Raw genomic sequence first — 27,645 nt, 5'->3', positions numbered from 1 at the left:
TTGCATTTAGGGATTGAAGTATTTATTGAATTTAATGCACTAAAAACATAAACAGATGCATTATAGAGAGCGTGTCTGCACAGATGTGACATTGGCTTGAAAGTAGAATACAACATACATTTAATATATTCAGTCAAATTTAACTGGTCTTATAGAAAGATGTGAAAACTTATAAAAAGTGTGATTAATGCATATGCAATTTATACTAAGATAAATTTAACAATATAAAATACAGTAAAGCGAGCAGCTGCTGAGCAAAACAGAGCTTTGGTCAAAATGTTTTGAAAGGAAATCTGGAGCATTAAGACCACTGCGTAGCTGGTTAGCACAGTATCAACGTATTAAGAGCTGACAGTGTTCGCATGTTTAAATAAAGGCACTTTCCACATTTCATAAAAAGCAATATGAATGAAATAACAAAAGAAAAACTGGAAAACCAAGTAGTGTATCAAAATGTACAATAAATACAATTAAACATTTTATTTTCTGAATTAAAAACGTACAAATCCACCTCACAGGATTACCTCTGTGTCGTAGTCAAACACCAACAACGGCTGTTATTTAGTTCAATGTTCAATTCATATTGTAGAGTCAGAAATTTCAAAAATAAACAAGACAGACTTGTGTTTGATTTACTATCCAACAAGCAAAATGTGAAGCATGCACTGAGTTAAAAATAGTTTTTCATAGCAATACAAGGAAAAAGGTATTAAGCTTCAGAACGTGGTCCATGTTATATAGTGTTCCCTGCTGATGCACGTCACGCTCAGTCTACGTTTCTGTACCTGGAGAAGAGGTTATAGAGGACGCGCAGTGTTGATTTGAGGTCACAGTTCACAATATCTGAAGGACAAAGGAAGGAGAGTTACACATGGGTACATATATTCAACAAGGGTTCAACCTTTTAAAAGCAGTCAGCAGTAGTGTGGCTGGATTTCAGTCGAGGTGTATGACTGTCCCTTTTTCTGCACAGCAGCAGCGTAATTAGAAGGAAAAGCAGCACTACGGATGATGGTTTAAGTGAGCTTAAGCCACTGGCACAGTTGGAGATGTTGTGGCACCACAAACTTATAAGTCACTACTTTGCACATGGGCAGCAACAGATACCTGGATGACATGATGATGATTTTCATCATTCTGGTCTGAAAGTATGGTTCAGTTATTGTGATTCATATGCGATTATAGACGAGGCACATACAATCCTTTATGAGGGATGCTCGAACTAACTTGGCTGTGTTTTAGCGACTCCCCTGCCAAACAACCACATCTCAAACAAGTATCATACGTGCACGTTGGGTTTAAGCTCAGTGACAAAAAGATCAAGTTAAGCTCGAGACATTTAATCTCAAAAAAGTCTCAACATTATTACCTTCTTGCCATCACCATCTTTTTCTGCTTTTATGATTTTTTTGGGTACTTTACTTTGTATTCTCATTATGATAATTCTGTGTTTTTGTTGTACTATACAAATGATAGGACCTAAAAATGAATGACAACTGTTTATACTTTTTTTATAAACCGTTGTCATCCAAAATAAAAAAGCATAACAAATGTCAAGTGGAGGAAAAAATATCGATTAGCATGTTTGGAGCTACTTAGAGCTGTAAATGATATTTTGAGTCATGGGTTTGTGCAAACGAATGAAAAGTGGCCTACTTGAAAAATAAATTTAAAAATAGCAGTTTAGTAGCTTTACAAATGATAAAATATTGTAGAAAATATTTTAAAAATTTAGCAGCGGGTTTAGGATATGATGTACTTGTTTACACATTGTACACTCAGTAATGTAAAGAATTATAAAGACATAATAAATACAATTTAAATAATTAAAATTAAAATAAGACTTGTTCATATTTATTTATTTATTTTGGTCAAAGCCAAAGGAACATGGCAAAGGTTTGTAACCCCAACTCTAAGCTGGAGGGATCTTTATCTGCTTGTATGTCATTATAAGCAATCTGATCCTTGGCTAATAAAAGATGATTGATTACTGCAGCTAAAAAGTGAACAAAAACTAGTGGACCCTGGTGTGTCACCACATACAGCAGTGTATAAAGAAGCAAAGGTTCAAAAGCACAAATATGTTGAATGAACATCCTACCCTCAGGTCGGGGCTTTGGTCTCTCCAAACCTCCATCCTGCATCAGCTCAAAGGAGAAGGACACATTGTGAACCTGCAGACAGAGTGAGGAGGCTGCTGAAGGAAACACGTCGCATACACGCAGAAACACAAATCGTACAAACTGCACACAGGTCCTCGTTGATAAGGGAACATCCTCTGTGGGCCGACGCGGCAAACACAGCACGGCTCTGTTCTGTAAGATCATGAGCCTTCAGCAGCTGCACAAACAATCTGCTCCCTCATTTATCAGTGGATACATTACACCAGTGTCACTCAAAAAAACCCTCCTAATGCTGGGAAAGCGATACAGTCACATTCTTCATGCTATCAAAGGTGAATGAGTAACAAAGTATAACGATATATTTCAAATAGCTGCTTGGATTTCTTTCCTGTTTGTTTACTATGATTTTGTTCTTATTCACTCTTCTAGGTGCCCCAAAGGAAACAAAAGAATCTTTAATGGCGGCTTTAAAGTCCTTCAGCTCATCTTTATGCTGCCTTTGTACATTTACCGAGCAATGTATGCCAGTGCAAAGTGGAGACATGGGATTTCTCCAGAAAACTGATAATTATGACGCCGGGAAGCTGAGCTGATATTAATGTGGGTAGGACCGGACTTGTGTCCAGGTAAACTGCTTAAAGGCGGTTAAGATTTTTCACATATAGTGCATTTAGACGAGCAGATGTGCTCTCCTGTTGAGGAAAGACTTCTCAGCCAGTCTGACTCAAAAAATGGGAATCCAATCACAGGGAAGAGGTTGAAAGAGGTTTTCCATTCCCCGCACATTGTGTCTGTCGGTGTATGCTCTCCCTGCTGTGAAGTACTAAAAGCTTTGCCCAACAAGGGCTTATTGTGTGAAAAGCGTGACCTTAGCCCATCTAATAGAAAAAAGAAAGGAAGAGCCTGGAGTAGAGATCCACTGAGCAGAAGCAGGAGTGCTTTCTTGATGCCTCGTGCTACTTTGCACAGCCCACCCCTGGTGTATCGCCCACAGGCCTCTGGGGCCTACACACACACACACACACACACACACACACACACACACACACACACACACACACACACACACACACACACCCACCCCCCGAGTAAGAGCTGAGCCCCTAAGCCACTCCAGTGTTTCCCTGTGCAATAGGAGATTACAGATGCTGTGGGGCTGGTGCCTGTTCTTCCGGGCCAGGAATGTCTGTGTGTGTGTGTGTGTGTGCGCGAACGAGCAGTTGTGTACATTGAAGCACCCGATGCCCATTTTGCTTCGCAGCTTGGCAAGGGCAGCTGGCCAAAACCCAAACAAAAGGCTACTGTGGTGTCTCCGCAGATTGCCTGCTCAGAATACCGTAGTACTACAGAGGCCAATGGAGAGGAGAGATGGCTCTGCAGTGAATGGGCTCCGGGGAAAACGGATGGCATTTATCAAGCTATTGAGAGGAGAGAGTCTTGGCTCCAAGTATGTGAGGCTCCTCAGAAATGGAGTATCGATTTAGGCGTGTTCCCTAAACTATAGGTCAAGACTAAAGATTGGTGTCGGCCATGTTTCTCACAGATCTCTGAAAGAAAAATATTAGACGGCGGAGCTCACAACAACAAGTTTACTATCCTGCTTCAAAAACAAGCTAACAGTGCTGCATTTGTGTATTCTGTGACGTCTGTGCTGTTTTACGGGTGAACGACTCATCAAATGTCACGACAGCCTTTTTATTCAGCAACAAATACAAAATAAGTGTGAACTGACCCCATACAGATATGCACGCACATCTCTAGACACTGCACTACAGGGGGCATCAACCATGCATACCTCTTCTAGTCTGACGCTTAAGTCCCGTACCTCTCTGCCTTATAGCTACAAAGGTAAAGTCCTTGGAAAATAGTGATCATATTGAGGTACCGTGTTTTTGGTGAGACATTTCTTTAACCTCTGTTTACCTTTTGGTCAAAATTCTCTGGTGTGAGAAAAAAGTTGTAGAGCGGCACAAAGTATCCTTCCAGCAGCCCCATCAGCAGCACCAGATAAACACCATCTGCAAACTGAAACAGCAGCACAATAGCGGGGGCGTGTAAGAGAATTGTTCAAACGAGTCGAACTGGTTTATAGACATGTGACATTGAGCACGGTGTTTACAGACTTAACAAAAGAGATGTGACATCATCAAATGGCTATTAAAACCTACAAATATCATTAAACAGTGAGCCTGCGTGTGTGTCAGCGTGACAGCTTTTAATCATCCAAACGGGGTAACAGTTGTCGTTGAAAATATCATCTGTCAACCTGAAAACCGATCACATCGTTTCTGTGTGTATTTAGGTGTGTGACGTACCTGCGTGTCCAGTTCAGACACCTCCAGGTTGAGCTTGTTCAGGTGTTTGTTCACAAATGTGATCAGTGTCTGAGAAGAGACAAAGGAAGGTGTCAGACACACAAAAAAAGTGCTTCAAAGATGAAGAGGAAATAGTCCAAAGAAACAACAAGACCCTGCAGGGTGTTCCAGACGGACCGGCAACAATACGCAAGGTTTTCACAACTGACACTAAAATATCCTCAAGCTTCCTAATTTTACAGCGTCTGAGCAAAAGATAGCTTTAGATATTACTATAGAATTTGTTGTCAAAGGAGCAAAAGTGTCTGGACTTCTTGAAGTTGCTAGAAGACGTTTCACCTCTCATCCGAGAAGCTTCTTCAGTTCTAAGGTCAAATGGCGGAGAGTCCATTTCACAATGAGCTCACCCGAAACCCTGGCTGATTGGGACCCACACCCGTTTTCACACCTTGGCTCATGTGATTAGAGGACTATCAGGGGGTCCTTTTGTCCCTCTTTGGGGGGATACTCCCACTGGGTTTAAATCTGGGACTCTCCGCCATTTGACCTTAGAGCTGAAGAAGCTTCTCGGATGAGAGGTGAAACGTCTTCTAGCAACTTAAAGAAGTCCAGACGCCTTTCTTTCCAAGCTCCTTTGACCACGATGACCTGGATGGTTGTGTCACGGTTTGCAGCTGCATTTCAACCAGCGGTGTTCACATCTGATCAGATTTGAACACAGAAAAGTACCGTCAGATTCTTAACCACCATGCAATACCATCTGGAAAGCATCTGATTGGCAACATCTTCATCGTTCAGCATGACAATGGTCAGAAACACACTGTCAATGCAGTTAAAACAAACAAAACTACCTGGATAGAAAAGCACATAATCATGGATTGGCCTGCCCAGAGGCAGTGTGGGATCACCTTAACATAGAATGTAACAAAAGGACACCGACATCCAAAGAGGAGCTTCGAATGTCCTTCATGAAGCCTTGAGAACTATGAAGACTACCTCAAGAAATTTCTAGAAAGCTTCCTGAGAGAGTTAAGACTGTGTTGAAGAATAAAGGCAGTCACTTTCAAGCTCGTATCTCCCCAGACTCAGTTTTTGCCTCATCTACCGTGTTTCTATCTATGTTTTGCATGTTTAAATAAATGACTGCCCTTTTCACCATTTTGCCAGGAAAACAGAAAAAGTAAAGGGGTGGCTCGAGACTTGCACAGTACTGTATTTAGATTTTTTTGTAAAAATTCAGTCTTCCATAGTCCCACATAGTACAATGCTACTGCAGAGTCTCAGTACCTTCTTCACAACACTCAGCTTATCAGGAGCGTGGTCAAACAGGGTGTCGAAAGCATCACGCTCTGTGGAGAATAAAAATAGATCACCGTGAATAAATCTGGGGAAAAAAGTGTTACATAAGTCACTTCTTTCAAGAAAACCTACCATGTCTGCCAGAGAAGGCCCTGAGAAAGAAAAAAGGGAAACAAAATGTGTCAGGTAAACTGATTTTTACATCATCAATTTTGCAATATTTACACCACACAAGAGGGAAAAAACAAAACGAAACACAAACGCTTCCAGTTCAATCGCAGAGGAATGCAAAAGGATTATGTCACAGACATAACAACACAATAATGTAGCTGCGGTCTCATAATTTGATTAACAATAGGCACATGTATACTTTGGGTATTCAAATAACCTGGGTATCATCAGTGGCATGGTCACACTGAGCACATACTGCAGCACAATACAATAATCTCAATAGGACAACAATGCAGGGAATTAATACAACGAATGAAGATGTTCAGGTTTTCTATGGGAATGGAGGGCCTCTTGTCTGTTATTACAATGTTAGCACTTTGGAGGACGTTGCTGTTGTTGGAAAGGGTCAGGTGGTTTTGGAGGGTAGGGAGCAAGTGCAGCACGAGTGTCCCGGAGGAAGAGATATCGCAGCGGGCAGACCAGCAAGAAATGGCAGACACACACACACACACACACACACACACACACACACACACACACACACACACACACACACACACCAGAAGCACTCCCACACACGTTTATGGTGTAATCTGTGATGGCAAAGGCAAGCAGGTCTGGGCAATGGTCCTGGTGGTGTGGTAATAACTGTATATCCACTGTGACCATGTGAGTGTGTGTAAGCCTCAGTGCATGTGTGAGTGCGTGTGTTTTATTAGCAGCCTCCATCTACCATGACAAAATGTGTGTGTTGGCCTGCCGTTATCACCCTCGTTGCTGCTGTCAGGCTGCAGGACAGCCTCGCAGGGAGACAAACAGTGTGTGTGTGACAGAGTGTATGTGTGCGATTTAAATCGTCTAATTCTTCGGCTAAGGGTGCCATCACATCTCTTGTTCAGATACAATGGTTGCCTGCTCACCAGTGCACAATATTTCTTCTGAAAGCCCTCATAAAACACAGGAGGCTACTCAGATTCTGGTTTTTGGGTCTACAGTGCTGTTATCATTGGGACCGGTGTGACAAAGATACACAAATTCATCCATTCGCAGTCTTGTTTACTTCTTTGTAATTATATTCGGACATCCAGTATATCCATGGTTACTAACCTGGCTAGACTATGACAATCGACCAAAAATAGACACGGGAAAGGATTTCTGTCGAGGTCTTTAGTCGGGCAGTGTGCTCCTTTTTATTAATGTGGATAATGTTTTAATGCAAAGAATCATATCGAGCTGGTTCCTTTTTATCACCAGCACTAACATGTGTCAGGCTGAGTGCAGCACATGTGTTGTGAGGTGTAAAAACTGAGTCACACAGTGGAGCGTACTTACTCTGTGTTGCCTGTGATTTCCTCTTGAATTTGCCTTGATTGAAGGATGCCCTCTCTTTTCTGGAAAAGATAAAGGGAGGATAGTAAGTTCACGTGCAATACATTGTTTAGCTTGATACAAGTAGAACCTATTTTGAGCCGTTCACAAAGTGACACCACAGCAGGTAGCCCTACATGTTTGACTGATATGGGATCGAACCAGGAATCATTCACTTGTCAGCCTAATGTAAAAACCACAAGGATTACAATATACATCTTATGATGTACCTTTTTTTATTGTTTCTTAATCCAATTAATCTATTTTTATTTTTAATTGTTCTCAAATTTCAGTGGATGTGCCTCAGGGTTAATTTTATTTTAATTACTTTCCTTTGTTTTGTCTTTTTAATTGATTCGAAATTGGTTATTTGTTACTTTTTCTTTTATTACTTTGTGCTCCGTCTTATAATCTGCTTGTCAGTCATCTGTGTACATGAAAGGCGCTATGCAAGCTAGTTTCACTGACTGACTGATTGACAGATATTATGCTAACTAATGCTACCTCAATGCTGGGGATAATTTAAACTAAATAATCTATAAAAACCACTGTAGAGTCACGTATGTAAATGTCTCCATCGTGCAGGCTGTCTGATGCAGCAGGTTTTTAATATACGAGAAAATGCTGACAGCAACTGTTACCTCAGGAAGTCAGTCAATGTTTGTGGAGTTTATATAGTTCGATATAACGATATATATCGGATGACGATATAAAAACGTCTATCGTTTCATTTTACGCTACCGTTTGTTTCGTGGTGTCGCAAAATAAACTATTTACGGCGATATTTTTTCATTGTTTTGATGGTCACTGTAGTGGCTATGTTAATTTCTTAAAGTTCTCTTATATTTAATATAACCACACTACGGACAGACAAGCGCCTGTGTTTATGTGTTGTCGTTAGCAACAACGACAGTAAAACCATCGCGTGCCCGCTTGTTTATTTTCCACATAAACCTTTCACAATAAAGCTCAAGATCCTGTTGAGACTTTTCAAAATAAACTGAATCACGTGAAAAAGTGTGCAGAGTATTTACAAATGAGAAGCAAAAAAGAGCCGCCAGGTGCTAAAAAAAACAAACAAACCTTAGACTCAAACAGAACAGGCTTTTCCCCGCAGCGCGCTGTGTAATAAATACTCACAAAGAAAACGGCGGCCGTTACAACCTATGTCTAAAAATGTGTAGTTTCATGCATCAGTTAAAACACTCGACTCCAGATACACGACACGCAGCTGGAAACACTTCAGCTACCCAAGAGTCACAGAATTTACAGGAAATGTTAAATGTGATTTATATCGTTATCGGGACGATATATGTTTTATATCAGGATATGAGATTTTGGTCATATCGCACAGCCCTATAAGATGCCATCTCTCCTTCTTTCTAATGATTTATTCCAAGTGTTGATTGGTTGTGGAAAGGATTAGTCCAGGAATATAAACCCAAAGGAGGCGGGGCATGTGATCGGGTCTTCGTCCTTCTCTCCTCCTACCTGATCTCCATAAGCACCAGCTTTATTCATTTATTGCTGCTATAGCTTTGTATATTAAGTACAGGCTGAGTGGGAGTTACTGGCAGTGTTGCTTATTTTTATTTTAGTTTTTCTGGACTAGGTTGAGGGAGAAGCTGGAATGTGACGGCCCATTATGTGGCTGGTTCATGGTCTTCTTCCTCTTTTGTTTGTTCTAGCGCCCGTGTTCTTTTGTTTCTTTCTGTCCTTTTGTGAGTAACTATGTTCCTGTTATTAAAAGCTTGATGAATGGCAGCAGCATCTCACATGTTGGGTTCCTTTGAGCCATAGATTTAGGGAGCGTAACATCAACAACCTAATTTCTACATCAATCTATCCTGTCACTGACTCCATCTTCATTGTGGTAAAGCCTTTATTGAAAAATTGTCTTCTACAGACATTTCAATCTTTACTAGATGTCAGATTTTACAGCTAAACTCAGTAAACATTAACGGTGCTGAGACTTTTGTGTGTCCCTGACAATTAATGGTGGAGAAAAAAAAATTGATGTTCAGACCTCATCTGAACATCATCGAGGTCTGAACCTCGTTGATGTGTGTGCAGAACAAAGCCCAGAAAACACAATCACGTATTTTAAAGTGCTAACTCGCTCGTAAACATGCAGGAGAGACACAATACGCTGTGTCTTGTTAATGTGGCCGTATGCTGCATGCATTCAGACTTATCCAGTGTTTAAAATAATACACAAATACTGCTCAGTAAAACCTGGTGCTCGTGCCGAATTAAGGAGAACATGCCTGATTTTTTTATAAGCAGCAGATTAAAAAAAAAGAACGTTCACCAACCTGGACGACGACTACTTGAATCGAGACGTGATCCGGCAATCTGATCGGTGCTCTGAAGTGTTGCGACAGCGCCACCAGCAGGTGCAAGATGGCAACTATGCTCTTAGCATGAACCGCTAATGTAAGAAAACAGAAATAATAGTCAGAAACAATAACTAGCAGATCTGTGAGATCAGGATTTTGCTTCACACGGGGGTTTCTGATAACGGTGAGGTAAGTCTGTAAGCTGTAGCATAAAATGAGAACAATTAGTGTTTTATTTACATCATTATAGGTACATTATTATTATTTAAATGTTAAATATATCAAAAATCATCCCACAGATCATACTGTGGTGGCCCTGGAAGCAAGCACTCACGTAAAAAAAATGTGAACCAGAATTAGCACCTTTATATTTCTATTACAAACTTTCTCTGTCATATCTTCTATTTTTGTGGCATTTGATAGAGTTAAGTATTAGTATTTACAGTACAAAAGAGTTTTGTATTTGTGTTGTGCGCTACCGATTTAGTCAACAATTTCAAATGTCACATAATGTCGTCATTCTTCAACTAATGTCACCGACACACAGCTCTTTCTACACCATTTCTTTCCCCAATCTTTAGCCTTTGTATTTTTTAAATGTGAATACCTCACCCAAAGCATTGGGATGCCAAATAACAAGGCACATATTTTCAATGGTTTTTTTTTTAATATCGTTCAAGGAATTTAGAATGAAAAGTTTTACGTGGCAAGGTCGTGTACATACAAACACAAGATGCCAAAAGTTGCCTTGAAGCGATATTATAAAAGCTACAAAATACGAGCTTCAGTGAGGAGGGAGAAAGCACAGAAAAACAGAGTGAGAATGGCTGCAGTGATCAGTCAGAAACACTCAAGAGATGTGCAGTTAGCCATCCAAACAAAGATTTACCTTTGGATACATCAATCAATCAGGATCAATTAACTGTCTAAAGCAAGCCTTTGGTTGTTCCAAATGGTATTGGCAAATAAGAGAGGAAGCTAAAAGCATTCATAAAACCTTAGATCCCTGCTGCATGAGGACCTAAATAGGCAGCATCAGGAAGGGTTTTCTACGGCCTCTGGATGTGAGATGAAAGCAGGCACAAACAAAATTGATTAAAAGAAAGCTCCTCAAATAAAAGGACAGCCAAATCAATTACATTCTGTGCTATTAACTGTGCTCTTTAGCATATTTGAAGACATCTCGTACTTAATATCTTTTCAAGGACACAGTTTCTACAAGAGGCGCATTTAGGAAAGCCTGATTTTTCAGTTTTAAAAGAACATAACAAAATCAGTTGTGTTCGTTATCCTAAAGATTTTCTCTGTGTGTTATTACATCATTTTTTAATCTTTCTTTTGTAGTTTATACCACATAACTGCTTTCGGAGGTTTCTGGGTACTTAAGTACTCACTGGGTAACCCAAGAGCCTGAAACATTTTTACTGCTGCAGTCTCACATTTTTCTTTTAGTCTTGTTACAATTTGTTATAGTTCCTTTGTAGCATACTGGAAAGCCTGGACTCTGTGCGTCCTGTGGTGGACCAATCAATGTACACAGTTCATCTAAAGACTAGAAAGTACTCCATTGGCGACTCCATTGGTTGCAAAAGACACAGCTCTCAGTAATCCTATTCCTGATCATTTTATGGGCTCAATCTCTCGTTTCAGAACATACGAAATGAACCTCATTCAGTAAATTATTGTCATTATTAGGATCAGAAAGAAGTTTTACTCAGGGTATGCTCATGTTCGAACAACTAGCTGTTAGCCAATGAGCCTGCGGTGTCCTCAGCTTCACAGTCAGATCCACATCTAGTTTCAAAACACCAAGTCTGATCTCAGTACTAGGGAGCCTCACCGTGCAAGTTCTCCTTGCTGCTTGGGGAAAACACAATCTGCCAAGTACCTTAAAAATCTGTAAGTATTCTTTGTTGCACTCGTGTGTGAAGTTAGCTGATGAACAGACTGTTGATGGCATTATTTCTGGGCTCATTCACACTTCATTGTCAACGTCCAACTTCCAGTACTATATGCTGCAGCTAATGACGAAAGTAAAAAGGCAGTGTGCAGGGAGCTCAACAGTAATTATTGTTACTCACTCTGTCAGATCAAAGAGTGCCATCAAAGGACAGATGGAGAGCTCTCTTAACATGCGCGGCTACACGGTTACATCTCAGCAGGAAGCATATTAATCCAATGGACAGATGAGTACATTCAGACACAAATCCTTCAAATACCGTTTTCCACACAGGAAGGAAACAATGAGGGTCATGACAAGCGCCAGATTTATACAGTTTTTCTGTATAAATAAATAATAATTCACAGAATAACAAAACCACCACTCCACCTTGTCAGTGGAGACAATGCGTGGTAGTGGCTGATTGATGGGTCAGTATTAGTTATCTGCTTATCTATCAACCCCAGCATTTATACTTGATGATGAAAATTTAAAAGTAAAGAAGAGACAGGAGAAACACCTTTCTCCTGCTATACGTGCTGATTTGACATAGTTTATCCAACACAGAGGACTCTGCAACTCGTGTTTGGAAAGTCACAAACACAACAACCAGAGGGGTGTACTACAAAGCCAGATTAACGATTTGTGTCGATGTTAAAGCCCAAACTTATCCTGAACACATGACCTGGTTGATAGCCGGTTATGTTACAGTTTCAGTTCAAAGCTAGAAGATGGAAGCGGCGTGTTTTCGCTGGTTCTTTTATTTGCAGCTTGTTCTAAACTGCAAATAAAACCCCTGGATCGAGTGCAAACTGTCGATGCACTGTAACTGTATTGTGCATGCATTTGTTTGGTGATGCAGAAAATAACAATATACTGTGAAATAACACAGTATATAGTACATTACAGTGCAGTATAGCATAGTAAAAAAATCTGTGTAAACCAGTGTGGTTGTTCTTTAAAAAAAAAAAAAAAAAATTGCGTAATATTAGATTCTAGTAGAGTAACTTTGTATGTCACAGTTCAATATAAGCCTTATTTATCTGATATGGGGTCGTGTTGCAGCCCGTCAATTCAGCCTCTAATTGAAACAAGCTGCTTTAGCCGACCTCCCTTTAATTCGACTTTCTTCTGAAGAAACACGTCATTTTGGATTTGTTGGCAGTAACACGTCTTTTCCTCTTCTTTTAACAACAGTCTGTAAATGTCCATGAACTGAGGAGGACACAAGTCCTGGGACTTTTGGGAGAGAAATGCTGTCCCATTGTTGTCTGATATAAAATTCTATCACTCGACAATCCTGGGAATCTTTCGTCATATTTTACGTTTCATATGTTTTGCAGCCAGACTCTTCTACTGCAAACTCATGCTATTGGAATAGACGCAGTATGCCGTTTATCATTGTCTGCTGAAACTTGCAACACTTTTCCTGAAAAAGACGGCCTCGGGACACTGATGCGGAACTAAATTAGCGCTGATACCAAGCACGGCAGTCGATTTCCTGTTTAGTCTGTTTAGTTTAGTTGTTTTTTTAGACATGTTGCTGCAATCGAAAACAAAAAAGTACTGGCAGCGACCAGTGCTACCCCTCAGCCTCCTAGCAATTGCAGCTATGCTATCAATTTAAAACTGTCGAGTCGCCTCATTCTCAAGTTATCACATTCACAAACTCCGGTGTCCACTTCACCTCATTAAAACTTTGTTTGATATGAGCATTCACTATTATAATGGTATATACATGACAGAAGATAAGAAAAAGCAGAAAAGAGCCACAATCTATTTTTGTTAGTGTTGGGTCACTAGATGATGAATATGAGTGAAAGATTTCTACTATGCTGTATCTGCTGTGTGTGAAAATATTTAGTTTTTTTAATTTTATTTATTTTTTGCCATCTATCCTTCGACTGTTTTCCTCTTGTAGATGCAAACATCATTTTCCCCACAGGGATTCATTAGGTCCTGTCATATCATCGCAAGTGTTACATAACAGCATATTGTGTTTCACAACAGTCGTTCAAATGACTGGAGGACAGATGGCTCACCGTCTTAAAAGAAATTTCTATTTCATCAAATTAAACTAATACATGGAGATAGCGGTGCAAGGACTTCACACAGCACAAATACAAAATGCAGCGCATCTCACTGTAGTGTTTGCACTGCATTCTCAAGGCTAAATAACTGAAAGTGCACGACAACAAGACCAAAACCAAAAGCTGCCTTTGGCGAGACGACATTACTGTAGGAATTAATAAAGAAATAATGAAACTTTCTTACAGTCAACATTCCAGCGGATGTTTCTGGTGGAGAGTTTGAGAGACTCGTTGATCCGCTCTAAAACCGTCTGCAGCTTCTGTTTCTGGGCGATCTCTGATTGGGTCACCTCTGCCACGTTCAGTTTCTCGCCTTCAAGCTTTTCTAAAAGAAGAATTTACAGTAAATTTTAAACTCAGAATTTCAGCTATCAACTACTAATCTACTACTTATCAGATCGACCATCTGCCACCATCTTACTCTATCCCTAGCATGTTATCTTCATTATATCCAAGAATCTTTTCTTTTCTCCTGACTGGCAGCATCGTCTACAACATCCTTTGTCCAGTATATCCCATCCCCTCCTCTGCGCATGTCACCCTTGACTGCTGTCTTCAAACCGCTCAACCTGAGCTGCCCCTCTGATGTACTAATCTTGTCCATTCTGGTCATTCCCAGTGGAAATCTAAGGATCTTCATCTCTGCCACCTCCAGTTTGGCCTCCTGTCCTTTTCTTAGAGGCACCATCTCCAAACCACACATCACAGGAGGAGTCACAACTAGGGCTGGGCCATATCATACCGTTCACAGTAACACCGGTATAATGTCAGGCAATGATAATGAAATATCGCAATAGAATATGGCATCCGCAGTGCCTTTGTTTTCATACGCACATGGCTGAAAAAACATGGCGGCGCCGGAGAATGAGTAGGGCGAAAACGGATCGTTGAATGAAACAGATGAACCAGGATTGGTTTGTAAAAATGCTGCAACTTGAGTGGTGTGGAACTGGTTTAGCTTTCGTCCATCAGATACACACCAAAGCACATGCTAGCGGTAGAGCATGCTAGTGGGTAGAGCTGGGCGATAGAACGATAACGATATGTATCGCGATATAACTTTTACTCGATAGAGAAATTAAGCTATCGCGATAGACCTCGCCGCTCTTGTCCTCTTAAAAAAAAAAAAAAAAAAAGGTCAGCCGATCCAAATTCAGTAGCGCAGAGCCGAACCAATCACAGCCGCAGCGTCACGTCGCGTGACTTGTTACGTACAGCACAAGTGCCAAGCCGCACGTGTGTTTGTTTGGGAAGCAGCCAGCGGGTAATAGAGCCAGCACGTAATGGAGGAAATGAGTGTGCCGACTAGAAAAATCAACCGAGCGTGACCGAAGAGAAAACAGATGATGGTTCCAATGCCAGAGAGATTGTCGAACGGAAGAGCCAAAGAAGTTCCGTAGTGTGAAGGTATTTCGGCTATTTCAAGTCTGACAAAAAACAGAGTAGCGTGCACTGTAAATTGTGCCGAAAGCAAGTCTGGAAATACAATAAACTGGTGCATGCGTCACACTGTGCGCCACGTTATTGTTTCGGTGAAATGAATTTCTACAAGACTGTTACTGTTAATTCTACTCTCTGCAGTGTTTAAATGCTTACATATACACACAGTTACTGTCCCTCCACACATACGACTCGGTTCTGCTTCTATGCCCCAGCTTTGTTTACTTTTTCCCACCGAGGCTTCTAGACATTTCTGCACGGTTAGGAATCTAGCGCCACCTGCTGCTTTGGCATGTTCATAGCAGCGTTTTCCTTCATTTCTGCCTTTATGTGTGTACAGGATTATTTTTTAAAAACGAAAACGGAAAATCTCCGTTTTCAAAAATACCCGTGTACGTGTGGACGTAGCCTCAGTCTCTGACTGGAAGCGCTAATTCGTCATTCGGCTTTTGTCAGACTAAAGTAACTGTTAAAACTGTTTGAAAAGCTCAGCTATACAACAAGGAGAGATTGAGAATTTCCTTTTAGTTCTCAGTTTACTTGATATTGACAAAAGTTAGTCAGTTTTGTCTTTGGGCCGTCGTTATTACCGTGTTTTTCAGAAAATACGGCACACTTAAAATCAGCCTTTGATTTTCTGAAAATCGACAGTGCCCCTTATTCCCGTGTGCCTTATGTATGAATTCTGGTTGTGTTTACTGACCTCGAAACGATTTTATGTACACGGCGCTCGAAAATCTGTCAAATGTTTCAGTGCGACTTTCGTAAGCTACGAAGCCGCACCGCTTGATGGATTATCGGAGGAGCATTACGGCTATCGTAGGCAGGAGCCTGGCGGAGTGATACGTGCTGTGCTTCAACATAATATTACCGTATTGTGTGTATAACCTCTTTTTAAGTTTTGTGGATATTATACATGGTTATGCTGAGGATATGTCGGCCAGTTTCCACTGGAAATGCCTTTTGGTTAAACTGCCAGCAAGGAATTTGCATTTGCACTTTTATATTTCTATATAACTTTAATGCACATAAAAAAAACAGCTGCTTGTTTAACCTCCTAAGACCCGAACTCTTTCGTGACATGCATTTTTAATTTTTCTTTGTTATTTGGGTTGATTGGGACCTAAAGAATGTAAAAACCAGATTTTTTTTCTATCTAATTTTTGTTTTTGAGAAAAATGAGATCCACATAAGAGGACATTTGTTTCAAACAGTGGCAGAATAATGTCCTCGTAAGTGGATATTTGGTGGAGGATTTTTGCACTAATAAAGCTGTGGAGTTGTACAGTATTTTGTCTCGTGTCAGTTATATCGTTATCGCAAATTTTCAAATGTATATCGTGATAAATATTTTTGACCATATTGCCCTGCCCTAGTCACAACCATCATGTAAACCTTCCCCTTCAATCTCGTCACCATCCTTCTGTCACAAATCTCCACCAGCTCCACCCTCCCTGCACTCTCTTCTTCACCTCTCTTGAGCACCGTCCTCTGTTTTGAATGGTTGAGTGACCTACACTACCTTTACTCCCTGCATGTTCACCTTTCACCTGTCTCCCTGTTATTCACACACATGTATTCTTTCTTGTTTCTAATGACTTTCATTCTTCAGCTCTCTAGTTCATACCTCCACCTCTCAAGGTTCTTTTCCCACCTGCTTCCTGCTCTCATCTGCAAACTCCCATCTGCAAACTCTTTGTCAAACCACAACAATGTGCGAAGGTTAAGTTACCAAACAGCTTCTGCAGAACTTGACCATCATACAGATCCTCAGCCAGATCTTTAACAATGATCCTCTCGCCCACCAGAACGTCATTTATCCAGTCGATCAACACCTACGCAGGCAGAAGAAGAAACAGGTGCTTCATTGGGGGCTTACAATGTTATATTTTTTTATGATACAGCTCAGCTACCTTTAAATATACCTCAATATATCCTTTAAAGAAACACAAAAAACAAATAAAACGTAGAAATTATTTTCAAAGCTTTACTCGGGCCCTTAGTCTAAGTTGTTAGGAGATGTAGCAATATAGAAATTCTTAAATGGCAGGTCAAAAAGAAAAACCTTCATGAGCTCCTGCAGTTTGCGGTCATTCTTGGAGTTTGGGTCCACCATGGTGCGCACCTCGTTCTCCTCTGTTGGATGAGAAAAAGTTGGCAAAATAAACCAAACAACAGTACAAAGCAATGGAGCATTAAAGTATCTCAAACTGTAGATCCCAAAATGCTTTGGGTTAGCTAAAAATACGATTATATCCTTCATTTATCCAGGTACGAGTTGGAAAAATCTCTTTTCCAGGAGGCCCAGCCGAGAGGGCAGCAGAAATTACAACAAATATAACACGATTAAAGAAACAAATACAAGTGACATTCAGCACATTGAGTGATTTAAGCTGATTACCGAGCATGGTGTCCTCAGGGTCCAGCTCATAGTGTGAAGGGCTGAGAGGAAGGTTGATGGCATTTATCCCCTCCTCCTGAAGCTCAGACACTAGAACAAATAAGTTACAATCACACCATCAGACTAAAACAATCACATAAACAATCAAGATATAAGACATGCTGAATTTTTGTTAGCCTGTTCTTTAAAAAACATGTATTTACATCTCATGTGTCAATAAACATCTAAACTATGAGAAGAGTGAAATTTTGTGGGTTTTTAAATGTTAGCCAATTGTAGAAGAATAACCAATAATTCAGAAGTGCTTCAGACTTTCACAAGCAGCTGAGCACTCTCATTTTAACAAATAATTATTTAGTAATAGAAAAATCATTTCCATTAACCATTTCTGCCATGAACAGACATACACGGACACAGATAGGCAGACACATACACACTGGTCTACAAAAAAAAAGTTTTTGTTTCTAATCACTGACATTTTGACACTTTTGAATATCAATGTATCAACAAAATGTCTGGAATTTCAACTCTTGCCCACCAAAAGTGTTTTAATGTCATTCTAAAAACAGGCCAGAAGGCAATATCAGAGACATGCAAAAGATGTGTAGTTCTGTCAATTTAGCTCAAAATAAAGCAAGCCCAGTATGCTCAAAAATCTTTGAGGCACCTGATTTTGTGCTTGTTCTGAACCAAAAACATTTACTCATCGTGCTAGGATTCAATTTTCTTTGATATCAGTTTTTCACTTTTATACCTTGATGAAATCTTGCCCTATGCTCATTGCTGTCATCCAGATTTAGTGGGAATACAATACATGAGGATACAAAAACTGCATCTTCAGTAACACTCTGATACACTTTCAGAAAGTTATCCCAACCCAAAAAAACCCCAAAACAAAACTGTTGACAACCTGCACGAATGCTGCTGATGTAGTTGGCTTCAGTTTTCCTTTGAACCCATCGTCAAGCATCAACGCCTTCCTTAATTTTAGCTCCACTTTTTTCTTAAATGCTGAAACGTGACCTCTTTTCTGTCCAGTCACACTAGCTGTCCAATACTTGGAACACCATAACTAAAAAAACCAGGACGTGCTAGACGAAAATAGTCACCAAGTGAAATTTATTAGAGGTGAAAGAATCCCAGCAGCACTGGCTTGTTGGCCAGTGTTATCAAAAGCACCAGGAGAAGAAATGAAACCAGCTTTACTTCAAAAAATAAACAGTAAAAAGCTGTGTGACACATCTTTGAAATGCCAATCAATCTGATAACTCTACATGCAAGGCACACCAGCTAAGACAAAGACCAGAATTATAATCATTTGAGGTGTTCAGCAGTAGTTCGGACGTCCCCCCGATTCCACGAATAAGTGTTGGGAGCCACTTGACGTCAACCAAACACAGAGCAGTGCTGCTTCCTGCTTCTCAGTGGGCTTTAAAGCAGCCCAGCATGCCCTCCTTCACAGCATGTCAGATACCTGAGGAGGTTTGATCGCTGCTGATCTGTATGTGTGTGTGTGTGTGCACGCAGTGGAGTGAACATCCCGTGCATTACTCTGCCTTCACTGGAAAAACATCCTCTTAATCAACACCATCCACAAGTGCCTGGATGTACACTGTGTCTCCATGAGCAGACATCACATCACACAGAGGTGTATGAGAATATTCCTACAGAGCAACACACACCTCACCCTTTTCAATCCGTAAATTACCACCAATTTACCCACTTTTGTTTCCCCTGGGACAACGTGTGAGTGTTGTGGAAAAACGTCAAGCTTCAATGAGAAGGTACAGTCAGTGATGCAAGTGGTAATACCCTCCACCTAATTCCCCTCAAGAAAGTATTCAAGATTGACAAGTCGTTTGCCAGCGAGCATATCTTGAATCTTATAATGACCAGAAGTCAAAATGACCCCAATTTTCTTTTCAGTATGACCCCAAACAAACGACTGATCCCATAAACACATCAATGTTACCCACAGACTCTTTTTGCAACCTTTGCAACTGTATTTTGTAGATAAAAGTGGTTGGAAATCAGGTGACAACGAGCTAGTCACCAAGGCTGGTGAACTTTTTTCCAGTCCTAGAGACTCGGGATGGGATAACCTATAAGTAAGCTTGAAGTTACTTAATTTGAATGCAGTCCAGCTAATATCTGCTGCTTGATTTACAAGGTAACACAAAAGAAAATACCCCCAAACTGAAAAATGTTCTCAGTTTGCTCATCTACAATGATTTAACATGAAGTTATAGCAGGCATACACCGGCCTGTTTTAATAGATAACAAATAGCTGCATTGCTGAGGGGGGCATGCTGTTGCATGTATACACAAGATCTATCAGACAACCCCGTATGTATGCAGTGGTAAGACTACGAGAGAGGCTTTTTAGCCCTTTATCTCAGCTAGAATCATTTAAAATCATTTAAACCTTTGTAACCTGAAGTACACAGCAAGAGTACACTCACAAGGTATGCATGCTTTCTTGTATTTTTCTGCCCACTGCAGATCTGCTGACAAAGACGCAGAAAGTCGAATGGTCATCAGGCCAATTAGGTCTGATTGTAATCTGGAAAACCCATCAGCTACTCTGCTCGCTAAGTCTCTGTGGAGAAAGGCCAATATTTCCGGGCTCTTGGTATAGCCGGCGGATATCCGGGCAAGTACTTCCTGTACCATGTCCTAATCATTGTTTACAAATATGGCCTTAATTTTAAAAAAGCTAACAAAGAGGAACGTCATTCCCAGATGTACAGCTACACCAGGGAACAGCTAAAGCACCCACCCATTATTGGCCTGAGTAAGTTGATTGTTTAGTGTTTTGTTTGCGTGATTTTTATTTCTTTTTTATGATGGCAGTTATTCTTATTTATATTTTCAATCCTCCAGGAAGAACAATGTTTCACTGTAAACCTATACAAAGAGACACTCATTCAAATTTATTTTAAGTTATCATAAAAGTGCGATATTACAATTTTTGGTCATACTGCCCAGTAGGTCTGCACAATAAATCGAAAATTTATTGTCATCACGATATCAGCCTGCGCGATGGGCCCATTGCAAAAGACGACGTAAACTGCGATAATTGGGTACCTTAAAATGTTTACACACGTGCTTTAAAGAATTTACCAATCAAAGAAACCCCTTTACACATTTGACCAGTCGAATAGAGCCCTTCACGGCATTAACCAATCAAATGGATTAGAGGCCCGCTTCCTACGCAGGTGGGGAGCGAACAACGCTGCAGCAACGAGTCACAGTTGTAAAGGCTGAGAGCGAGACGCATGACGAGAACGCTACTGACTATGAACTCGTGCCTAAAAATAAATAAATAAATAAATAAATAAATAAATAAATAAATAGTACCTCGCTTGTTTGGAGGTACTTTGGATTTGATAAAGACGACGTTCTCCAAACACAGGTACTCTGCAAAACTTGCCGAACACTCGTGGCAACCACCAGAGGAAACACGACTAATCTCCACCATCATCTTCAATACAACCACAGAGAACTGTTTGAAGAGTTTCAGAAAGATAGGGCTAGCCAAACAAAGGTTGCTAATGTTAAGACAAAGAGCACAGCAGTCCAACAGCTGTCTCTGTATCAGAGTTTTTCAAGTGGAACAACTTATGAGAAAACGTCGAAGCGCTACAAAGAAATAACAGAGGCCATTACACATTTTTTGACAAAGACATGATGCCTATAAATACAGTTAGCAGAGAGGGCTTCACCAGTCTGATACATAAAGTGGACCGGAGATCCCCTCATGAAACTACTTTTCCCATGTCGCCATTCCACAAATGTACGAAACATGCCGCAAGACCGTCACGTTTGAACTGAGCCAAGCTGAAAACTACGCAAGCACTACAGTAAAGTTTCCTCTCCAGTTTTGACTTGCATCATAAGTACTTGGTGAGTGGTAAAATGATGAACAACTGCATTGAGATAATTTGCAGTATAATTATGTTTATTTAAAACTAATTCTAGAGACCGGGAAGGATGTCTTTCAGAATTCAAGCCTCAGAAATCTTTTTATGGGGGCAATGTTTCAATGTTAAAGTGCACTTTGTTGTTACACTGCTAATACAGCAGCTTTCATTAAATAAAACTGTTGCAGTAAAACGGAAATTATGTATTCATTTTTGGGGGTTGTTTTGCTATTTATTTTATCGCAAGTCATATCGTTATCGCAGTATTGATCACAGTTTTCGCACATCGCAGGTTTTCCTAATATCGTGCAGCCCTACTGCCCAGTCCTACGACAAGCAATGCCTTTGGGACTCACAAATGCAAGATCTCTTTTGCTCTTTACATGGGCTCCTTACCTTTATACATTGAAAGCCTGCTCAAACGCTATTGGTCAGTATTGCTAAGAATACCAACAGATACCAGTACCAAAAAACTTGTCTCATGCCTTTGGGTTCTACATATTTATTAGAATTAGATAATTAGATAATTAGAAGAGATGACCACGTTTTGAATCAGGTTATCAAACCCACCTTCAAACCAGGTTTCTCTCACATTATTATTTTTTATTTTTTTGCAAAACAAAAGTGTATACTGGGTTAGTAACATGTGCCACTAGGCTACTAATCATCGCTGTCATCACTGGTTGGTACCAAATTTACTAGTCGTTTAATCTAATCATTTAACATTTTAACTAACGCTCAATGCCAGTAAATGATTGTGTCCTAAACATTACGCAGCCTTCTGCCACCAGGTGGCGCATTGTTGTTGAGAAACATTAAAAATCTGTTAATCTAGGCCTCGTCTTTTTGCTAACACTATTAGAATGAGATCGCGGATACAAGCAACAGAAATTAGCTTTCTCCAAAAGGCAGATGGGCTCTCGCTTAGCAATAGTGTGAGGAGTTCGGTCTGCCTTCTGAATAAGGCGTTCCAACGTCCTCCTACCAGGAGTAGGCCCAGTTTATTCGTTTTTCATATGTTATTATTTCTTTTTGTAATGTTTTAGTAATACGTGAACATCTTTTGTAGTAACAGGTCTTCATATAATATTTAACATCAGGTTGTTTTAAGTGTTTTTCTTCTTTGTTGCCTGTTTGGAGTATAACGTGTAACGTGGATAACGCAGGATACGAGGCGCTGCACATTTAAGTGGCATGATTCATTATTGAAGAATGTGATTAATGGTTTCAATTATCTTTATTACTTGTTTTTGACATTTCCTATTAAACAGTTCTTAAATTTAACTTAACACCTGAGTGATTCTTAGTTTTAGATTAGTCGGTTAGTCTAGTTTTATTTTCCTTATTTAGTCGACTGAGAAACTAGTCGCCAGGAACATCCCTAATGGGGCTAGTTCCTCTATTCTTCTATTTCAATCACAGTTCAACAAAGACACATATGGAAAAAGGGAATAATTTTTGCTTTCTGTGGTCTACTCTACATTTTGTAACTTACAAATAACCTGAAGACCTGTGAAAGCCACCCTCAGCGGCTGAAACTTCAGTGTCTCATGTGGGGGTACAGCTGCGGTACAATAACACCATACTAATTAGCACAATGTGATATTACTGTTAACCACCACTTGTGCTATTTAAGGTAGAGCGACTTTGTTTAACCCTGGCTAGGTGCTGAGGAAGTATGGCGGGTAGATTCATCTGAATATGGCATTAATTCACTCCCCTGTTGGGATTCTGCATCGAGCAAGATTTTGCTCACCCCTTTTTGCACAACAGATTTCATTTAGTGACATTACGAGCGCACTGAAAGGGATTAAAAGGCATCCCGAGTCTTCTCACCACACATCACTCCACTCCACCCCCTCCTCAGTCCACTGTCATAAAATGAGGATGCGTATCCATCCGCTTGGTTAAATAAGGGTAACACAATAAATAGCTGCATGCCTCCTGTCCAGTGCTACATATGGGGGAAAGATTGCATGCTGATGTCCTACCTGGAGGGCATAACGCTCCACAGCCCATGTCTGTCTGTCTCCGTCCCCCAGTCACAAGCATCCTCTCCTGGCTAGCAGGACCAGCTCTGTCCCCTGCGTCTCATTCTCCACAGGCTGAGCTCTCTAATAGCTTTAATACACCGACTGACCCCAAGATAAATATTAAAATTGTTTGATTTTTCACAGAGGATATAAAATTACCTCCCCTGATTCATGTATTGTATTTGCTCCATACTCAGTGTACACAGTTCTGCAGAGCCCTCGCTAATGCTCTGAAACCTCCTGACCTTCTCCTCTCTTTTCATACCACCTCGTCCACATCACATAGCTCTCCTTCCCTTCCTTCACATCCCCTCCAACCTGTTCCCTTTCTTCCTCTCATCCAGTCATTACTCCCGTTCCAGTCGGCGGCCCCTCTCTCTCCCCGGCACATGCAGAGACAGCCATAAATGTCACATGGACCTAAATTTATTCACTGATCAGTACGAGAGCGATCAGCCCACGTTTTCCATCAAATCATAGAACACACTGCAGACGTCCTACACACTGCTCTGTGCATATATACTCTGTGTGTGTGTCTGTGTGTGTGTAGGGGACATGAGCCCGTATTGATATAATGAGATTGCATGCATGTCCTATGGGCAAAGCAAACATAAAATGGGGCTCAGCTGTGCAACAGTATCCTGACTGACAGAAAGTAATCATCCGACTGAAGGGGACCTTTCTCATTCCATGATAAAACCTGGCCTTCAACAATGAATGTCATCTGTGGAGCCTGTTGTATTTCCAGTGCAAGCCGGCATGGTAATAAACTGAATTGAGCATTTAAAAGAAGCCTTTTGGAAGACATTTATTTAAAGCACGTTCCTGGTAGTTAAAATAGAGCGGGGTTAAAGAACTATTACAGAGGAAGATGAAGCGGGCAGAGGTGTCCATGAGAAGTCGAGTGAATCGCTATGAGCTCCACAGCTGCTATTCTGTACCTGATCCTGACCTCTGACCATGTGGAGCAAAGCGAGTAAGACCGAGTGCATTACAGATAACTGCTGGTCAACCAAATAATCAGTGTCTTCACCAGCTTTTATGACAAATGTTTCCAGAGATATGCTGATGGTACCGAGACATCATTCATCGCTCACAAGCTGACTGATCTTAGTGTTTTGAAACCAGACGTGCTCTGCTATCTATTAAACCATTGTAGGATTCTACTAGAGCATCTTTAAAGGATTCACAGTTCGAAACAAGCTGTTTTACCTCTCCTTCCTTCAAGCCAACTTTCATCTGTAGCCCCTCACAAACAAAACTTTGGCCAGCAGGAGGGTGGTGCTTCTGTGTAATAACAAGAGCTGAGTTCCTGGACCTTACCATATAAATAAGCTTGAATTCCTTGTACATACTCAATATTTGGAACTTTGCCCATGTTTAATATGATCATCCACAGCTGAAATAGTGCATATATGACAAAAAGGTTCACTTTAAATAAATACAGACTGAGGCAAATTAAAACAAGCAATTGACGCACACTCTGTTAGACTTTTGCAAAGTGTCCTGACATCATAAGGGCTTGCATGGCTCTCCAGTTTTTAGAAGAAGCGGTTTTTGGCAGCACCACTCGCACCACCCCTATAGATCTGGATTCCTTGGCCCAGTATATCAAGCCAACTATCACAAAGCTAGGGGTCAAAGTGGACGCTGACCTCTAGCTTGACGTCAGGGCAGCTGGCTAAAATAAAAGCCAATTCTTTCTAGGCAACACTTTGACACAGTAATCCACACCGTTGTCACCACTCGGCTGGAGTAATGTAATGCACTTTATATGGGCGTTAGTGGTTCCTCCATCGCTCGTCTCCAGATGGTACAAAATGCTACTGCCGGTCTTTTAATTGGCACATGTGAATATGAGCACGTCTCCCTCCATTGGCTGCCCATTCCTTTTAGAATGAATTTATTTGCTAATAAAGCCCTCAGTGGTCTTGCCTCACCCTCCTTCTCTGAGCTACTATGTCCTTATGTCTCTTATCTAGTCTTCTGTACAGCACTTTGGTTCCTTGTGGGTCGTTTTTAAAGTGGTTTACAAATAAAGCTAATATTGTATGGTAGTAAGGCATTACTCAGTCCTCCCTGGAAATAATTCTCCATGTTTTTGGAAATATACTGAAAGGAGAGTGGAGAGCTTGGCCTAATATATCAGACCAGAATGAATGAATGAATGAACTAGGTTGCCAAAGGGTCCACTGGACATGCAGAATATAATTTTTAAAACGGAGGACAAAACTGACATTTTTGGACTTTCAGCACCAGGAAGCTTTAAGCTGCAAGTCATTGATAATGAGCCCATGAGAGTGGTAACACAACAGTTAATAATTTCATCCAAGCCAGAGGTCTGAACTACAGATGTTTCCAAAGTAAGCTGGTTATGCCAAGCAGCTCTGCTGGTCTGTTTCTTTGTAATGACAGTCGACTAACTGAATGTGGAAAAACTAAGCTGAAGTGTTGAAACTGACCGTATTTTATATTAACACATCTCAGCCTGTTTATCGTCTATTTAGTAAACAAATGATTCATCAAATGTGAACGTTTTTGGGACATATTAATATTTCCCTTCAGTAAAAGAAAGGGATATATTATTTTTTTAAGTGTTTTCAGGATTCTACCTCTTTGTGACGAACTCAGCTGCCGCGTCCTTTCCACGGGCTATGTGTCTGTTTTCTTTATGAGTAATGCATGCCAACACATCTGTGTTTGTTACATAACAATCATCCTTTCCTCTGCATACCCAAAGACCAGGCGGACACAGACGTGAGGCTGTAAATTCCAATTTACACCAGACAGGTGGCCAATGACCTGCTGGATGTTAAGAGGTTAACACATCTCAATAGTTCAAATCAAAAGTTTTGTAAGTGGACGTTTGATTACATATAACAATAATCCAATAGTTTGGAAAAAAAAATTTTTGTTACTATTTAACTGTTTTTACTGTTCTTGCCCACCTGAGATCAAATTTAGTGTATGTCACCCACAAACTACAATGAGTTTGAACAAGTGGCCCCAATTTGTTACCGATCTGCATCTGTATGTAGCTTGTAATTATGCTGAAATAACTGCAGCCTGTATGTCTGATCCAAAGTAAATTTCTCTGTTGTTAAAGTGAAATGTTTCTTAGCTGCAACACAAAATGTTAAGCTGCTAAAAGCATGATCCATAAAACCAACCTCACATGAACTCTTTATTACCTAAATTAAATTAGTTGACCCGGTGGGAGCACTCTGGAAGGGGAAAAAAAAGAGACTAATCCACATATAAATTGTCTCTGTATATGTATACCTCCTTTAACAACTAGTTTAACGCCCAATGTGTCTCCTTATTGCCTTCCAACTAAGTCAAACTAAAAAAATAAAAGCTGTTGTGAAAGCACGATGGGTGCTGCCTCTACAGTGGTTAGCGGGCCTGTGTTCCCTCTTGCCTCATTCCTCACTTATTACAGTAGTAGCGGATTCAATACCTTACATGGGTACAGACCACACAGCCTGCGGCCATGAAAGCACACACAGGACACCACGCGTTGTAGTTAAAGAACTTCTTCTAAGCTTAAACATAACCAAGTGCTAAATATGTCGGCTCTCTGAAACTTCAGTGCGTAGTAGTAGTGACTTTTACTTTTTTGGAGGCTGTTCATAGAGTACAACGCTGTGTGCACATACTATAAAATGTGTCTGTAAGAGGGTTTAGTTCAGAAAACAGTGCATTCAGAGGAGCAGAAGAGTTGCTAGACTGTTAACTTTGTTAGCTGTTTACCTTCTTTGGCTTTTTTCCTTCTTACCAAAGTTCCACCAAGTTTCCCAAGGAAAGAGTCATCTTTCTTTCTGGAAGACGGAGATTTGGGCGTCGGAGACTTAGGAGACGAAGGGGACTTCTGAGGCGAAGAAGCCATGGCCGAAACGACAACTAAATCCGGGACAGTTAACTCAAAACTGTCCGAGTTGACGTGGAAATCAAAGTTTGTTAGAAAGTCAAAGTAAAAAAAAAAACAACTAAGGGAAAATCGCTGTCCACTCCCTAAAGCGGAAACGGAATTCCAGACATTTTCTCCCGAGGTTGGCTGGAGTGCGTGGCCCCTCCTCTGCGGAGGAGGGCTGGGAGCAGGCGGGAGGCTTCTGACCGCGGGAACAGGGTCCAACTCGGTCTAGAGCTGTCCTGGGAGCAGCAGGAGGTGAAAATAGGAGGCAACAGAAATAGATGCAAAGGA

At 40.7% G+C, this 27,645-nt stretch overlaps 1 protein-coding gene across 3 annotated transcripts; it reads right to left on the bottom strand.

Annotated features, from left to right (window-relative positions):
- parvaa (parvin, alpha a) lies at positions 1 to 27,645 on the bottom strand. 3 transcript variants are annotated; one of them, XM_026172765.1, is made up of 13 exons: positions 27,195 to 27,645; positions 17,486 to 17,575; positions 17,150 to 17,220; positions 16,817 to 16,919; positions 13,829 to 13,969; positions 9,592 to 9,707; positions 7,241 to 7,299; positions 5,870 to 5,889; positions 5,726 to 5,787; positions 4,439 to 4,507; positions 4,047 to 4,148; positions 2,102 to 2,174; positions 1 to 843 (listed from the first exon to the last, which is right to left on the bottom strand). In XM_026172765.1, the coding sequence occupies exons 1-13, from the start codon at positions 27,328 to 27,330 to the stop codon at positions 767 to 769; spliced, it is 1,119 nt and encodes a 372-aa protein (XP_026028550.1). In that variant the 5' UTR covers positions 27,331 to 27,645; the 3' UTR covers positions 1 to 766. The 3 variants fall into 3 exon arrangements, with proteins under 3 accessions (XP_026028550.1, XP_026028552.1, XP_026028551.1); XM_026172767.1 differs by having other exon boundaries at positions 27,220 to 27,262; XM_026172766.1 differs by lacking the exon at positions 27,195 to 27,645 and adding an exon at positions 23,400 to 23,868.

This window comes from Astatotilapia calliptera, chromosome 7, assembly GCF_900246225.1.
Source record: "Astatotilapia calliptera chromosome 7, fAstCal1.2, whole genome shotgun sequence".
Lineage (NCBI taxonomy): Eukaryota > Metazoa > Chordata > Actinopteri > Cichliformes > Cichlidae > Astatotilapia > Astatotilapia calliptera.
This window is presented reverse-complemented; position numbering and strand designations above follow the sequence as displayed.

Excerpts from the sequence above, each read along its gene's own strand:
- parvaa (XM_026172765.1), bottom strand. The coding sequence starts at position 27,330 with ATGGCTTCTTCGCCTCAGAAGTCCCCTTCGTCTCCTAAGTCTCCGACG. Across the intron at positions 16,920-17,149 it reads AACTGCAGGAGCTCATGAAG|GTGTTGATCGACTGGATAAA; the intron begins GTTTTTCTTTTT and ends CTGCCTGCGTAG. Across the intron at positions 5,890-7,240 it reads GAAATCACAGGCAACACAGA|GGCCTTCTCTGGCAGACATG; the intron begins GTAAGTACGCTC and ends TTTCTTTCTCAG.